The following is a 15,613-nucleotide window of genomic DNA, read 5'->3' as shown; positions in this document are numbered from 1 at the left end:
TAGGCTTTAGAGTGAGAAAGATCTGAGTTCAAACTGAAGCGTGCCATTTGCTAGGTGGGTAACCTTGAACAAGTTGTAATTTCTGTGACCCTGTTTTCTCATCTGCCAAGAGGGGAGAACACTACCTCCCTCAAAAGAGTTGTGGATATTACACACAGAGCCCCTGGCGTACTGCTACAATACAGTACATACTCCATAAACGTTAGTTACTATTTTTATTATCTGTGAGTTTGAATTGGCTAGTAGAGTCCATGATTTTTCATTCACTGTTCCAGTCTTCTCAGAAAAGTCATCTAGGACTAAAGTTAAACATACATTTATCCTGTGAGACTGTTAAATACTTGTAAGGTTAACTTAGTGGGTAGAAAAGGTTAGAGCACTAAAGTGGAAGGATGTTGCCCTTGTCCCCACTCCCTTATGGTCCAAAACACACACACACACACACACACACACACACACTCTCTCTCTCTCTCTCTCTCTCCACAATAAACCTTATGCCCATTTGTCCATGTCTACAACCATACTTGATGAAAATGCCTGTGGTCTTAAAAGGTTAGAAAACTTTCAAAACTTAAGAATGGGAAAGTGAGGCCTCAGGGAACTGTGTATATTCCACTAGAAAAGGAAGGGGGAGAGAAGAGGGAAAACTGCTATATTTTCTTGTCATTAGTAATATAATGGCTCCCGTGTGCCGGAATCCCAGTCTGATGAGAAGAAATGACTCGAAGGTCACGAATGGATCTAACTGTCCACTGTGAAAGCTCTCGCAACACCTTCAGGCCCCACAGCTTCTTCTCAAAGAGACCACCATCTCCAACAACGGTAGGCATCCCATCGGCCTCATTGGGGGGGATCTTGTGTTCCAGGAGCATCATTAATTCCTCCAGTTGGTAAGCAAAGGCAGCAACTTGGAGTAGAAGGGTATGTATTGCTTGATGGAAGTCCCCTTCAGCTGGAGTAAAATGTACCTGTTGGTCTTCTAAAAGCCTGGCCAACATAACATGGAAGGCTCGATAAGCTTGGAGGTTGTCTTGGAGTCGTTCTGCCTCAGTCAGCTCACTCCATCGATCAGTGCTTGCCACTGGCACACCATCCACAGAGTCCAGGTTTATGTTCTCGTTCAGGCCCTGATGCTTCATCTGGCCAAGGATACATAAAAACATCGTATCTTCTGTAATTATCCCAACATTTTTATTTCATCCCTAAATCTCATGTAAAATCTTTTTCATCTTCCTGGTCAAAAAGGATCCAGATTGTAAAGAAAATAACAAATCTACAAAAGGAACTCTTTATTTGAGATCCAATGATGGGACTTTAGGAAGACCTTATTGTCTCTGAAATTATACATACTGTTTTGACTACCTGTTCAGTTTTTGTGGGAGAATCTGCAGTTTTCATTGGGTTCTAAAGGTTGAAAACCACTGGTCTAGAATGCTTCCTTCCCACTTCAAACTGCCTCCTGGAAACTGGAGTATTTTAAATCATATTGCAGATTTGAGTAACTTAAACATACTTAAAAACACTGGGTACATCTATGAAGCCCTAGAATTAACCCACTGCAGAATTCTTCTAACCCCCTGTCTCTTCTGTTGTCCACTCTCAATGGTGAGGACAATCCTTTAAGAGAATTCAGTGGGAATTCGTTTAAAAAAAAAAAAAAAATCAGACTCTTTGGTATCTCAAAGAGTCTGATTTCTAACTGGTGAGGCTGTACGAATCTATATTCAGAACTCTCACAGGGCCTTCAGTGTTCCTATAGGCCTTAGATGGACACCGATGGGGATCTCCTTCTATCAGAAAACCGGTCTGGAACTCCCAGTGAATTTTCTAGGGGATCCTTTTGACAGTGTAGGTGACTATTCTATTTAGACACAGGGAGACTTGGTATAAATTATGAAAAAGTGGGTGGCTAGGAGAAATTCTTTGGATCTGTGCTGCTCTTCTCTCAATCCTATACACCTCACTCTTTACACAGTGCAAAAATTCAGAACAATGTATACGAAGAACCCACACTTAGAGGGCCCACGGCTAATCTATTCTGGTAGAATTCAGACTGTAGGCGATCAAATTAGGAACAGCCTCCAAGACATATAGCCAATCCTACCCAGAACCCCATGTATATTTTCTTATTCAAAGAGCATGTCTCCTAAATAGCCTAGAGAAGAAAATAAGGTCACAGGAGTTTCCTTAAGGGAAGGAACCATGAAGAACCATGTCAAATGACGGGCCCAATCTATGAATGACTATATGAGGAGGGCCTTCACGATTGGCAATGGGGGCTGGGACAGACATGGTGGTAACGGGCTTCATCAGAGGAGATGAAGTGAAAACAGACAACAGCAAAATAGGCAACTTACATAAGATTCCATAAGAGCAGTCAGATCTGAACGAATCTTCCTTGCTAGCCAGATAGAGCGGCTACAGAGGTCCCGGCGGTGAGGGGTCAGCGATGAGTGCTCTGCGAAAGCCATCCCCTAACTCAAATGTCCCAGGAAACAAGTGAGCTGGGTTTGCTTCTGTCTACACTGGTCCAAATAAGAAATGTGACTCTCAGACTAAATCCACTGGGCATTCTGTACTAATGGGATTGTGCACCCCACCCCCACCCTGACTCAGAGGTGGCAGCAAATTCCTGGCTGTGGATTTTTGTGCCTGTGGAATCAAAGGCCCCTTTTTAATCAGCTTTTTTTCCTGCAGTGTCTGCCTCCATCTCTCTCCTCCACTCAGTGCCTAGCCTACTTGTTTTTATGTCATTGTTTTGCTTTTGCACTTAGCAACAAGGTCACTATCACACTAATCCTCATGACACCCCTGCCTAATGTGATCTGTATTATATACATATAATCATTTAATTTTATTATTACCCTCCTTTGTATTCCCCATGTCCTCCTCTTTCTTTCCTTTTTTTGGCCTGGTAAAGTGTTCAAGAATATTAAGTTATTACTATAAATACAACCACCACTGATTAAGCAGCTACTCTGGACCAGACACTGTGCTAAAGGCTTTAAAGCCTTTATTCGACCTATAGAATAATTCTATGAGATATTAATTTCCCCATTTTACATACGAAATTGAGGCTTAAAGAAAGTAAATAATGTACACAAAACCCAGAAAGCAGGCACAAAATTTCAATATAGGTCTCTGATTTTACAGCTGTTTCTCTCATTGACTTCCCAATTTCATTCTTTAGGTTTTTCACATTTGTTAAGAAATAAAGTTTATGTGAAACAGGTCCCTTAAAAATACAGCATCTTTTCATTTGTATCACTTCATTACGTATCTAAAGTTAGTTTAATTTACACTAAAAAATCAGCAAAGTAAGCATCTCTAACCTCGATCATGGTGCCTTCCTCATAGCTACAGGATGAGGAAGGTACTGTTTAGGCCTGTTTTCTTCCAAAGGACAGGAAACACCCAACCCTGACCGGGTAACATTTCTAAGGCAGTCTCAAGTGACAACATGCTTTTCTTTTTCTTCCTTAGCCCAGTCACACCACACTGCTTCTCAACAAGATAAGAGAATGAGCTGGGCTTTGAAATGAGGGCAAAAGAGTTTAACAGCATGTGCAGAGTTGTTCTTCTATTGCATTTAACTCCGTAGGTTAGAGGATGATACTTACTGACCCAAGAGCTGCAAGTGTCATCCCTGAATCAATCAATTAGCTCCCACTGTTTCATAGCATAGACGTTGCCTCTACACTGAAACCCACACCTCAGGTGCAAACTTCCATAAGTAAACAATAAGCGAGAGTAAGAAGGGAGAAAAGTGAGAAGTGGGTGCTGTAATAGTAGGCCTTTTAAGAATGTAGGAGGATTCTAGTTCTTTTTTTTAAGTTAGTACTTGCGTGGACACGGAGTTTTCTGAAAAAGCACCGATATTAAATGCCACCAAGGTTTTGTCACTTATCAGACTAACATAAACTTCACAGCATCCTTAACGCTCTACTAGACTAATAAGGCCATCTTTTCTACAAGTCTGCCAAAACATGGGAGGGATTTCCAAGTTTGCCAGATGATCACAGAATCTTATGGCAACTCAGCATTAGAAATCAAGAACTAAAATGAGTCAGATGCTAACTGTCTGATTCTCAATGAGAGCAAACAGCATCTGCCACATAAAACCTGCTCTGAGGGCACTTGTTTCTCACTGAACGGCATCAATGGTCTTCATCCTTTGGATAACTGTAATCATTACAATCAAGGAAGACAAGTTGCTTCCAAGAAGACAACTTTTATTGTTCTTCTTTACATATTTATTTTGGATATGTCTTAACTAGATTAAGAGAAAACAAGGATTTGAAAAGCAGAGTATCCCTTTTATTATAATTTCTTTTTACATAACCTTTTCAACCTAGATTCAGGTAACTACCTGTCTCTCCCATCAAAGGAGAAGGGTCCTGCACATTACAACAGGCAAAAAAGGCTTTCAGGAAATAAAATATTTTAAATTGATCCATTACAATTTTTCAAATTTCTTGAGTACATTGGAAAGTGGGAAAAAGAAGGAGGGAAAAATGGTACTTCAAACAACCAGACCGTGATAACCTTAGCTGGCTTTAGTACACTTTTTAGATTTTTTTCCAACAGGTACAAAGGAGGTTCAAGTGCTCTATGTAGATGCTTTTCCATACCTGATTTCTCTTTTTTTTAACTCCCAGTAATCCTGGCCAGTGTGTATCCAAACTCTCTGAAGCACAGTAAGTCTCAATTATGCAGAATAACCACAGGCAACCAGAGATTAGGGGGAAGCGCATCTCCCAGAAAGAATACTTGTATCTGAGTTACATTTTCAGAATTTAGAATCGCCAATTCAAGATGGAGAATATGCAATGGGAAGAGTTATTAACAAGGTAACACAATTTGACTATGAGTAGGCAACGTGGAATTTTAAGGTTAGGAGAGCTCCTTGGAAGGACATAGAAGTAAACAGCGTGAGAAGCAGACAGGGAAAGGGAAGAGGGCCTAGTAGAAGCCAGCTTACTTGCACCACTTTTTATTGTGCTAGTATCCCTTTCTCAAAAGGAAAAAAGATAAAGTCCCTGGAGAATATTTTAAAATTGATTGCATACTGATAATAACTTATTGAAGCAAACTGTTGGCAAATGGTACCTATAAAGAGGTCAAGAAACAAAAGGAGAAACAGAAAGTTCCTAATTATTAGAACTTGTTGCTTTTGATGGGGAGGAGTGTGATATAGGGAAAAACATATTTTCCCTTTCTCTCATCAAGTTTTTTATGCAGTTTGCTTTTGTGTAGGTGGTTAAAATATCTGATGACTAACCACTGCAAGCACAACTTACAGGGACAAAGAAGATAAATGTGACGACGACAGAAGTTAAGCGTGGAGTCCAGATGCGAGCCAGTAAAACAGTATAAAAAGGACTTATAAGGGAAGTGGAACGACTTTGTTGTAAACGCACCCAATCAATCTGATAATATTTTCAAATGTACTCAACATACCAGAGTCCATTCCAAATCCTTACTGTGGGCAGGAAAGCATATTCTACATCCCTTCTATCCTTATTCCATTTTCTACCCCCACACTGGAGGGACGGCAAATCTGCAACACTCTGAAAAGAAACAATGGTGCATTTAAGTCTGTTCACTGTAGGTGTCTGACTCCCTATCCCTGGCATCCCAACCACTGACACTAGTGGGTGTAAAGTAAGCCTCTTTCAGAGATGACATTTTGTTACCCCTCTTTTTGGAAAAAAATAAATCAAAGAGAAAATTAATAAACTTTGTCGTTTTAGTGTTTGTGAAAAACAAGCCATTCCTTATTTTGCTCCCAGCAAAACTTCATCCTTTCCAATAGCCATCACACATTTCTGACAAACAATGAATAGGACAAGCCTTTAACTCTGGCTTGTGAGGTACACAGAAGGATAGAAACTGCCCTTCTAATTCTCTAAAAATCCCCTAATAGGTTTTTAGTCTTCTGGGAGTTATAAACTTGTAAAAAAAAAAAAACACCACCTGCCTCTCCCATGGACAGTAATAAGCAGTCTACCCCATTGTATCTCAATGGAAGTGGTAATTCTCAGAATTTTAGGTGAAAGCCAAGGTGATTATTATACAAATTATTAACTTCATCTATGGAAGTCTTTCCTCTTCTGAAGTGTTCTTAGAAGGAAAACAAAACAGAGCAATTTTCCTTGACTTAAAACTGTACGAGTCATAGACCTCTTCACTGATGGCAGTGTCCTTCACTAATTGGGAGCTGGAATGAACCAATGATAAAGCAAAAACCAAAACAAAGCAAGGGGCCACAGTTGGGCCAACAGGAAGGTGTGCAGGAAGAAATGAAGGGGACAAAAAAAGAAAATAAATGCATAAGAGAAAATCTTGTATCTGTAATTCAGACCCTGAACAATCCTTCTCATCCTCTCAAAATTCCTAAATTTCAATGCTCTAAAAACTCAAAGAGCACTAAATACTGAAAACCTAACAACCTTCCCTAAATAGGCTTCTGAAAAAGCATTAGGCTACTGTATGCTACTGTAGTGATTTTGTTAGTGCTGAGGACCAGCTTTCTTTAAAGGCCACTGGAGAGCTATGATTTAGAGGCTGGCTGTGCTTCTTCAACCCTATATCTTGCCTTCAAAAGTACTTCTTATGGAAAGGACCCCATGTCAGAACAATCTAATCTCTCCCAGCCCCACAAAATATAGCAACAAAGATCCAAAAAAAAAAAAAAAAAAAAAAAAAAGAAGAAAATCAGACTTTCCATTAATAAATAAGGAATCTCAGGTTCCACAACACAAAAACACACATGTTCAAAGTGCAAATTTCTGCCATTAGTCTGGGACTTTTCTCACTGATACAGAGCCCTGTCTTATGGTCAGAGAAACCATGTAGAGGGCAGCCCCCCTCCCTGTTGGGAGCCTGCTTCCAAGCTAGTGAGCACCACTGAGAACCAGATGGAGGTGTTGGGAGGGGACTGAAGTGCTGGGGTCACAGAGGAGGGAGGTGGTCCCCATGAATCCTTCCTTTCCTAAACCCAGCAGGGAATGGAGGAGAAGGGGGTGAGTGAGAGAGGTGGGCTGTTTTAACAGCTCACCCTGCCAGGGGGCCTAAAGTGCCAAGTCAAGCTGCCAGCCTCCAGAGATTAGAACTGTATGATGCTTTGGGGGTAAGTGTGCCGCAGTGGGTAGAAGCCAGAACCATAGGGCAGCAGTGAAGGAGAAGGGGCTTAGAGGACAGTAATATACTATCAAGAGTTAAAAGCTGATCCAGAGCACATCAGAGTTACAGGTTTAAGAAGGGATCTGCCGGTGAGCACGAAGTCTGCCTGGCTGGAACGGAGTAGGAGGATAACCCTCACTTTAAGAGCTTCTTCTTTTTTGCCTACCTTTTTGGTAAAGGCAACATCAATTTTATAAAGGGGACAATAGAGGGAGAAGAAGGTGGGTGTAGATGTGTGTGCTGTGATCCACAATGGAAAGAGCAGGCCCTTCAGTTATTTTACTAGATTTTAAATGCTTTAAATTTTTTTTTGTCCTTTTTATCTTTTAAATACAAAGTCTGAGCTGTCCCAGTGCCCAAAGTCTTCCCTTCCACTAAGGTCCAGTAGAGTCTGAATCTTCAATCAGAACCTCTGTGGTAGCACCGAGTATATCCGAGTTCATGACCAGCCCTTCAGTGCCCCCACTGCTGCCACTTCCCACAAAGATCTTCCCATCAGCCATCAGGCTCACCCGCTCTGTCCCACTACAGTATGACTTTGACATCCCTTCGGCTTCTAGCAGGAGGCACTCTCCAGAGGTGGAGTTTCCCAATGGCTCAGGAAGAAGAGGAAGACCCTGCCCATCTGCAGGTTGTGTCAGGGACTCTGGGTTAGTGCCCAAGATATCTGTGCTGGTGATGAGGGCGCCTGCATTGGCAGCCAGAGCTTCGGCAATCAGCACCTCGGGGTGGCTTTTTGCTTTGTGTGCCACTACGCTGTCCTTCTTCTCAAATTTTTTGCCACAGATATTGCAAGAGAACTGGTAGAAGGAATCTGCATCATGCTTCTTCATGTGCCAATTAAGGGATGCCTTTTGCCGACAAGTAAATCCACAGATCTCGCATCTAAGAGAGCGGAAGAGGAAATGGCTGATCAAACAGAGAAATGAAAAGGGCTCTTACTCAGGGTCAGGGCAAGAACTTAGAGGTCAATATACAAGCAATAGACACTAACATATACTTGTGAAAAATTAGGAAAAGTTAACTAGATGGAAAACTAATCTGTTTTTTTCTTTTGTTTAAAAACCAGAGGAAACAAGGAAAAGTTCACTAAGTAACTTGCATCCCCAATCAATCCTCTGATTTGGTAAAAGTAAACAGCAGTGGCAACTGAAATGTCTGTACAGGGGCTAACCCGCGAGCAGGGCATGTATGCGCTTCTCCCCCAGATGTTCACCAGTAAATAAACACTCACTGTAACGGCTTCTCGCCAGTGTGAATCATCCGGTGCACTGCCAGATTGTGAGAGCTCTTGAAGGCCCTGGCACAATATTCACAGATATAATCCCTTTGATCTAAGAAGAAAAATAATGTGGTTAGTGTTCCACTTCGAATCCCTCTTAAGTATTTTTTCCCAGTTTACAGTAAGCAAGCAGATGATCAGTTAGTAAGAGCAATATTGTTTTCAATGTATAAAATACACTTTGGATAAACAAAATTTTAAAAAGATATATACCATTTTCTTTTTTCATGTTTGTTTTTGAGAGGAAGAGAGAGAGACTGAGAGAGAGACAGACAGACAAGACTGTGAGCATGGGAGGGGCAGAGACAGAGGGAGACACAGAATCCAAAGCAGGCTGCAGGCTGGACATGGGGCTTGAACTCACGGACCATGAGATCATGACCTGAGCAAGTCAGAGGCTTAACCGACTGAGCCACCCAGGCACCCAGGACTTGTTTTAGAAAACTAAACAAAGCAAAACAAAAACAACCTAATGGAAATAGGAGAATTGGAACCCTAATCTCAATCTTACCAATAATCCAGATCTTGGATAAATTGCTTAGTAAGTAAACAACTACATTTTCCCTGGATTTTATTCTTTAAAACAGTTTTTCCAGACTGTGGAAGCTGAATGCTTACATATGAAAAATTTGGCACTCAAACACCAAAATCAACAATAACAACAGAATTTGGCATCTCCTAGAAGAAAAGTGATCCACAATTAAAGTGGTAATCATGTCTTCTGTTTCAGGTTTAAAAAATGTTACCCAAGATAAACAATTTAAATTTCTCTCAAAAAGGTTCAAGTTGCTGTCATCATATATGTGCAAACAGTACCTGTATTCTTTACCTTATTCTCCTACCCCACATCTTCTGCACCATTCAACCCCCGCCTCTGTCATTTCACAATCCCCCCAAATTTCACAGGATTTTTGATGAATTTGGTAACATGGTGTAAAATCATGGGTCAAAGGAGCACTGCACTTAATTATTTCTTTATCACTTGGTTTTGGAGAGAAGTGGACAAGGAGATGCTCTGTATCTCTTGAATAAATCCACTATGTTTTCTGGGCCTTTCTCTTAAAATTGCTACACATAGTCACAGTGAAAACACAAGGATAAGTTAAAAGGCAAACAATATCCAATTTAATTCTATGCCCCATCCCAAACAGTTCTAAAGCCAAGTGTGGGAGAAGAGCCAGGTTTTTCTCAAGCTTGAATATATTTGGGAATCATCTAGGGATGTTAGTAAATGCAGATGCTAGTTGAGCGGGTCTGAGATTCTGTAAGTAACTCGCTCAAGTGACATCGATTCCTGTTGGGCTATTTTCTACATGATGAATAGGCAAGGTCTAAAAATGCACTTTTAACCCAGAGACAACTCTTCAGTTTGTCTCCCAGGTCTTGTCTACCTTTCTAGTTTCATTGTAACATGCAAACCTGGGTGGGGCATCCACTTGCTTAAATAAATTACATTTTTAAACAATGTTTATTTTAAGAGAGAGAGAGAGAGAGAGAGAGAGAGAGAGAGAGAGAGAGAGAGAGAGAGATTGAGAAAATGTACGAGTGGGGGAGGGGCAGAGAGAGATGGTTAAGAGAATTCCAAGCAGGCTCCACACCATCAGCACAAGCCCCACATACAGCTCAATCCCACAAACCGTAAGATCATGACCTGAGCCGAAATCAAGAGTCAAACACTTAACCGACTGAGCCATCCAGGTGCCCCAAATAAATTACATTTTCAAAGGGAGTCTGTACATACAAATTTGGAAAAAGAAAAACTGCAATGACATCATAAAATTTTATTAACCAAATACAAATAATTGGAATGGAGTGAATTTCTAAAGGAGTCGGTTTGTCATAGTAGTTACTTGATACTTACAGCTAATACCCTAAACTGGTTGTCAGAAACTACTTTTGTAGAGAATAAAACCGTATTAACAGGGAGAAGGAGCAGAGATATGGCAGCTAGCAAGGAATAGAGTGGAGACAACATTCTCCCTGAAGCAGCATGGTATCATGGGAAGACTGCAGACTTTGCAGTGAGTCAGACCTGAGCTCAAACCCTGGGGCTCTGAGAAGTCTGTGTGCCAGGCCCTGTGCAGTAAACAGCACTATGGATGTGATCTTATTTCATCCTTATAATAATTCCATGATATCTGTGACATTATTATCACTATTTTTCAGATGAGGAAAGGCGAGAAGTTAAGCAACTTGTCTAAGTCACACATACAGTAAAAGATGGAAAGGGTACATATATCAGTATAACAGTATACTGTATATACTGTATACTGTATAACTGTAGGAGACAACTAGAATTCCTAGTTGTACCCTCCACAACTACTGAAAAGATAGTAGGTAATAACCCAGTGCCTGGCACCTGCTCAATTAACTCTAATACCCAGCCTAATTTGTTCCTATTAACTGAATGGCTTTGAGACTGTCAGTGGCTAAAAATGAGTGGAATTTGAATCCATTCTATATTATGTATTACGAAGGCATTTGGTTTCTCTTTTTAAAAGAAAAGCTCCTACAGGAGATTTCATGGGAATGTAATAGCTAGCCTTCACAATTTCAACAGCACCAGAATTGCCAGGAGCTAGTGAGTAGTTAGCATAAACCAGAGGCAAGCCTCTTTACCATCCAGGCTTTCTCTTCATACTCATTTCTAGTCCATAAGAGCTACTACAAAGTATCTACCAGAAAGGGAGTTAGAAAATCTTGGTTCTGTTAAAAACTAGTGATGTCACCAAGGCCAAGTTAATGTGCAAAGCCTCTGGTTTCTCAGCTGTAAAACAAGGATAATATAAGCAAACTTGGTGATGTTGAATGATGATAATAACATATGTAAAGTTTCTAGTCCACAGGTGATATAGAATATGTGCTCAATAAAAAAACTGTCCTGGTCATAAAAGTTCTTAAAAAAGTCAAAGGATAAAAGCGAAAAAGCCCTAGTTTGTTCATCTCTTATAAAATTTATGTTTTATTACATTTTATTTTCATACCTTTCTCTCGCACTTGACTGTAGACTTTTTAAGATTTACATTAGAAAAAAGTATCATTACCAATCTACATACTTAAAAGTAGAATGCACTTAACACTTGATAAAACATTTTATTTAAAAAAGTACCTGTATGATGTTTGGCATGTCGTAGAAGTTGCTTCTGGAGCCTGAAGAGTCGCCCACAGGAGGGATGAGGACATACATATTTCTTCTTCAGCAAATGCTGATACTTAATGTGGTGCTAAAACAGTAAGAGAATAGAAAGAGGGATAAAAATTAAGGCTTCTTGAAAGCTTGTTCCTTTGCTAAGTCAAAAGTGCTAAAGAAAAACCAAATACTCTGCATATGGATGGGGGTAGGGAGCAGTGTAATAAAATAGTTAAGAACATAGGCTATGGAAACAGATCTGGATTCCAATCTGGGTCCATCATTCATGAGCAGTGTGACCTTAGGAAGTGTACTTAAATACTGTAAGCTACAGTTCTCATTGGCAAAATGGAGACAATTACTGCCCTAACAGTACCAATTGCATTATCATGAGAATATAGAGATCATGTATTATATAACGCTGAATGCAGTAACTGGCCTATAGCAAAAGAATAGTACCAAACATTACTATAACAGAACCAGAATCAGAAAGTGAGGGCTTAGTCTCTCTTGCATTATATTTGCTGCTAAACTAAAAATCAAACAGGCCATTTGTCCTTTTTTTACAATGTTTATTTATTTGAGAGACAGAGTGAGAGTGAGTGTGAGCACACATGCACAAGCAGGAGGGGGCAGAGAGAGCAGGAGAGAGAAATCTCAAGCAGGTTCCGTGCTGGCACTGTCAGCGCAGAGCCCGACATGGGACTGGATCCCACAAACCGTGAGATCATGACCTGAGCCGAAATCAAGAGATGAACACTCAACCGACTGAACTACCCAGGTGCCCCCAAAGAGGCATTTCTTAAGGTTTAGTAATAAACATTTCACTTTCATGTCCTCTGCTAGACCTAAATATAAGCTGAATCTTTAATTCATTTTTAAAACTCTACTAAAAAAAAAAAAAAAACAACCCTAAAAATTTATTTTAATTAATAGATTTTATTTTAAGAAATCACTGATTTGAGTTGCTAATTTTATTTTTAAAAATACACATTAAAATAAAGTCTGTTCATCTGTGTCTCTGGTGTGTTGGTAAAATCACCTATCAGAAGTATTTACACCATAATAGGAAACACCGGACTATTTCAAGGAAATCCTTTTTTTGTGCTATGTTTTTAGACATTTTTTTTTTTAAATGTTTATTTATTTTTGAGAGAACGAGAGCATGCATGAGTGGGGGAGGGGGAGGACCCGAAGTGCACTCTGTGCTGACAGCAGAGGGCTCGATGGGGTCTGAGCCCACGAACCAGGAGATCACGACCTGAGCTAAAGCCAGACGTTTAACCAACTGAGTCATCCAGGCGCCCCTAGACACTTTTCTTGACATTGTATGTCAATGATAAAGCCTGCACAAGTTCACAAATTATAATATCTCATGAAATATGAGAACTAGTAATGGAACCTAACCTGAAAGGCTGCCTTATGTAACAACTTACTGACCTGCAAATAGCGAGGGTGAGCAAGAACGGTTCCACATCCTTCCATCTCACAACGGACATACTGGATTGGAGGCTTTTTCCTATGATCAGTATGTAGGAGATATGTTAGCAAACAGAAAAGAGGCACTCTGCACAGTGACTTAATTCAGTGCACTATAGGGGACAGCAATTTTACAGCACAAAGAATTAAAATCTCTTTACTAGTATACAGCTTGCACAGAATTTATGTTAGAAACAACCAGAAACGGCCAAATGTTTGATAAAGAGTTTAAAAAAAAATGGACAAAATAAATTAGAACTCCCCAAAAGGTAAAGAAGCATTAAGATTTTTTAAGACCCTGCAATGGAAATAAAAACACAGTAACTTTGCATCAAGGACATTAATAAAGTTGCGTTTGAGAAATTTTCAAACAGCCATTCCTGCAAGGTAATTGTGAGTAATTATGTGAGTAAAGTGCTTACCATCAGGAATAAGGAACACAGTAAGGGTATAAATTACTTACCTCCGTTTGGGTAATCGTGGACTTTTGTCATCTTTTCGCCTTCTTCCTCTCCTGTAATTAAAGAACAGAGTAACTATCCACATATTCCAGATTGAAGCTTGGAGTGAAGGATGGCTGAAGACATGTACTCAAGACCAAAAAGAAGGTGGCAGAAACAAAGGGTACCCCATAATAGACAGAACCAAAGACATATCTGACAAGCCAAACAAATAGGTCATTCTAAAATAATTTCACTTAAATAAACCTGCACAAGTTAAATACATACTTTTCTAAAACTATACATTACCATGGAAGATTTGGATAAACCTCAAGGTTACTACTTGAAGAGTTGTTTCAGTAAAATGTCTATCACCTAAATTTAATCAATTTAAAAAGTAGAATCGAAAGAGTCCATTAGCTAAAACCCCTGAGAATATAAACTCTACTCTCCTTATACAGAACCAAAAGCCTAAACACTTAAAAAAACAAAATCTTATTTCTGCAACAGGCAATGATGGCTGGACAGGAAGTCAAGATTCTTAAATCATTTGCCTTACTTAGTTTGCCCTTCTTTTGAGGCTCCACATTTGCCATACTTTTTTTGCTCTTACCCTGCCTCCCAATAGCTCCCGTCTTACCCACTCATTTAGATCTCTTTAAGTATTGATTTGAATTAAATTTAAACTTTTCAAGCTTTTGAGTCTCTCGAATGAAACTGTCAGCTGCTTGAGGCAGCAATATGTACCTGTCAATAACCCTCCTCACACTCCCACCCTTTTTTTCCACTAGTGGCTTCAAAATCTGTTAGGTTTCCATTTTTAGTAGTAATTGCCTACTCACTTCCTAGGAGGTTCCTCATCCTCTCTAATTTCATTCTCTTCTTCTTTCACCTCTACCTCCACTTCCACTTTAATTTCTTTCTTCTCTTTTTCTTCTTTCACCTTCCCAGATTTTCTCCGTGGTTTTGGGGTTTCCCTGAAAACACAAATGCATTTCAACACTGGTATCCAGCAAATGATCTTTTCAAGGGGACCTGTGACAACGGGGTAAAATCTGTGATTATCATTGATTTACTATAAATTATGATCCTAAGCTCATGAAATACGATTTGCAGTCAATTGTTCCTCACATGCATGGTAATGATACATACTTAAAGTCGCTTAGACTAACAATACCCTAGAATCAAAATTCACTATAGTTATAAACAGAAATACAAAAGTAAAAAATTGTAAGTATTCAGACAATTATGGTATCTTGTTAAGATAAACATGCAGACATCCAATAATTTGGATATGATCAAAATAAAGTTCTATATAAATAGAAGAGAGGGCTGTGTGAAGGAGTTCGAAGATCATGTTCAATTTGCAAAAGTACATAATTGCTCATTTAAAATGAAGTCCATACCCATTAGTTTAGTAACAAGGCAAAATAAAAGCACACAATAGTGCTTTCCTAACTTATTTTTCATTGACATGTCTGGAGTAAAATCCGAGACGTGCCTTTCTAAGTGGGGTTTGTAGGTCTCGTCTCTTGGGTCGTCTTTGAATGGTATTTCCTCTTCACTGATTAGCATTTCTTCTTCTTCCTCCTCTTCCTCATCACTACTAAAAAGAAGCAAAAAGAGATTAGAAATTCTAGTTGTAAGGATTATATCTGACTGGATTTTATTTGCTAATTTATTTAGAGGTACCAGAAAGTCACAGTAAGTTATTTAGAATTTTCATCCTTACGGTCTAACTGGATGCAATCTAGCTACTTTATCCTCACAATAATAATTAGAACTAAAAATACATTACTTCATTAAATCAAGGTAAAGTGATGACTGCTCAACGGCACTAAGAGTTAAAGAACAACTGACTTTATCATACTGTGTGTAGTCATCTGACGATCTGCTCTATCAAAGGAGATCAACCAAAAAAAAATAATTCACATGACTTTATCATGGAATATAAATTTCAAAAACCCTAGTTAGTCAAAACATCTACATTTCCCATTAGTGGCTAGCATAAAATAAGCCAGAATACAGAAGGTACTCAAGACATGCTTTCCAAACTGGATAAGTAAAGATTACATGGTTAAAGCTTTAATTAAGAAC

General features: G+C 39.4%; 2 protein-coding genes across 5 annotated transcripts in view; both read right to left on the bottom strand.

Moving 5' to 3' along the window:
* Nucleotides 1-586: 586 nt before the first annotated feature.
* CNTF (ciliary neurotrophic factor) lies at nt 587-5,642 on the bottom strand. 2 transcript variants are annotated; one of them, XM_042906928.1, is made up of 3 exons: nt 5,461-5,642; nt 2,358-2,525; nt 587-1,139 (listed from the first exon to the last, which is right to left on the bottom strand). In XM_042906928.1, exons 2-3 carry the CDS (start codon nt 2,469-2,471, stop codon nt 651-653), a joined length of 603 nt encoding a protein of 200 aa, XP_042762862.1. In that variant the 5' UTR covers nt 2,472-2,525; nt 5,461-5,642; the 3' UTR covers nt 587-650. The 2 variants fall into 2 exon arrangements, with proteins under 2 accessions (XP_042762862.1, XP_042762863.1); XM_042906929.1 differs by having other exon boundaries at nt 2,358-2,520.
* Nucleotides 3,146-15,613, bottom strand: part of ZFP91 (ZFP91 zinc finger protein, atypical E3 ubiquitin ligase) — a 47,057-nt gene continuing 34,589 nt past the window's right edge. Inside the window, exons 5-12 of one of the 3 annotated variants that reach the window (XM_042906924.1) lie at nt 15,018-15,122; nt 14,359-14,493; nt 13,540-13,590; nt 13,038-13,116; nt 11,577-11,691; nt 8,420-8,519; nt 7,698-8,070; nt 3,146-5,570 (exon numbers count right to left, since the gene is read on the bottom strand). In XM_042906924.1, coding sequence (XP_042762858.1) covers nt 5,442-5,570; nt 7,698-8,070; nt 8,420-8,519; nt 11,577-11,691; nt 13,038-13,116; nt 13,540-13,590; nt 14,359-14,493; nt 15,018-15,122 — 1,087 coding nt within the window. In that variant the 3' untranslated portion in view covers nt 3,146-5,441. Of the gene's footprint in view, nt 5,571-7,459; nt 8,071-8,419; nt 8,520-11,576; nt 11,692-13,037; nt 13,117-13,539; nt 13,591-14,358; nt 14,494-15,017; nt 15,123-15,613 lie in introns of those variants that run through there. The other 2 variants (XM_042906922.1, XM_042906923.1) reach the window with 2 other exon arrangements.

The sequence above is a fragment of the Panthera leo genome, chromosome D1 (genome assembly GCF_018350215.1).
Source record: "Panthera leo isolate Ple1 chromosome D1, P.leo_Ple1_pat1.1, whole genome shotgun sequence".
NCBI lineage: Eukaryota > Metazoa > Chordata > Mammalia > Carnivora > Felidae > Panthera > Panthera leo.
Note: the sequence above shows the minus strand (reverse complement) of the source record. Positions and strands in the feature narration are given on the sequence as shown.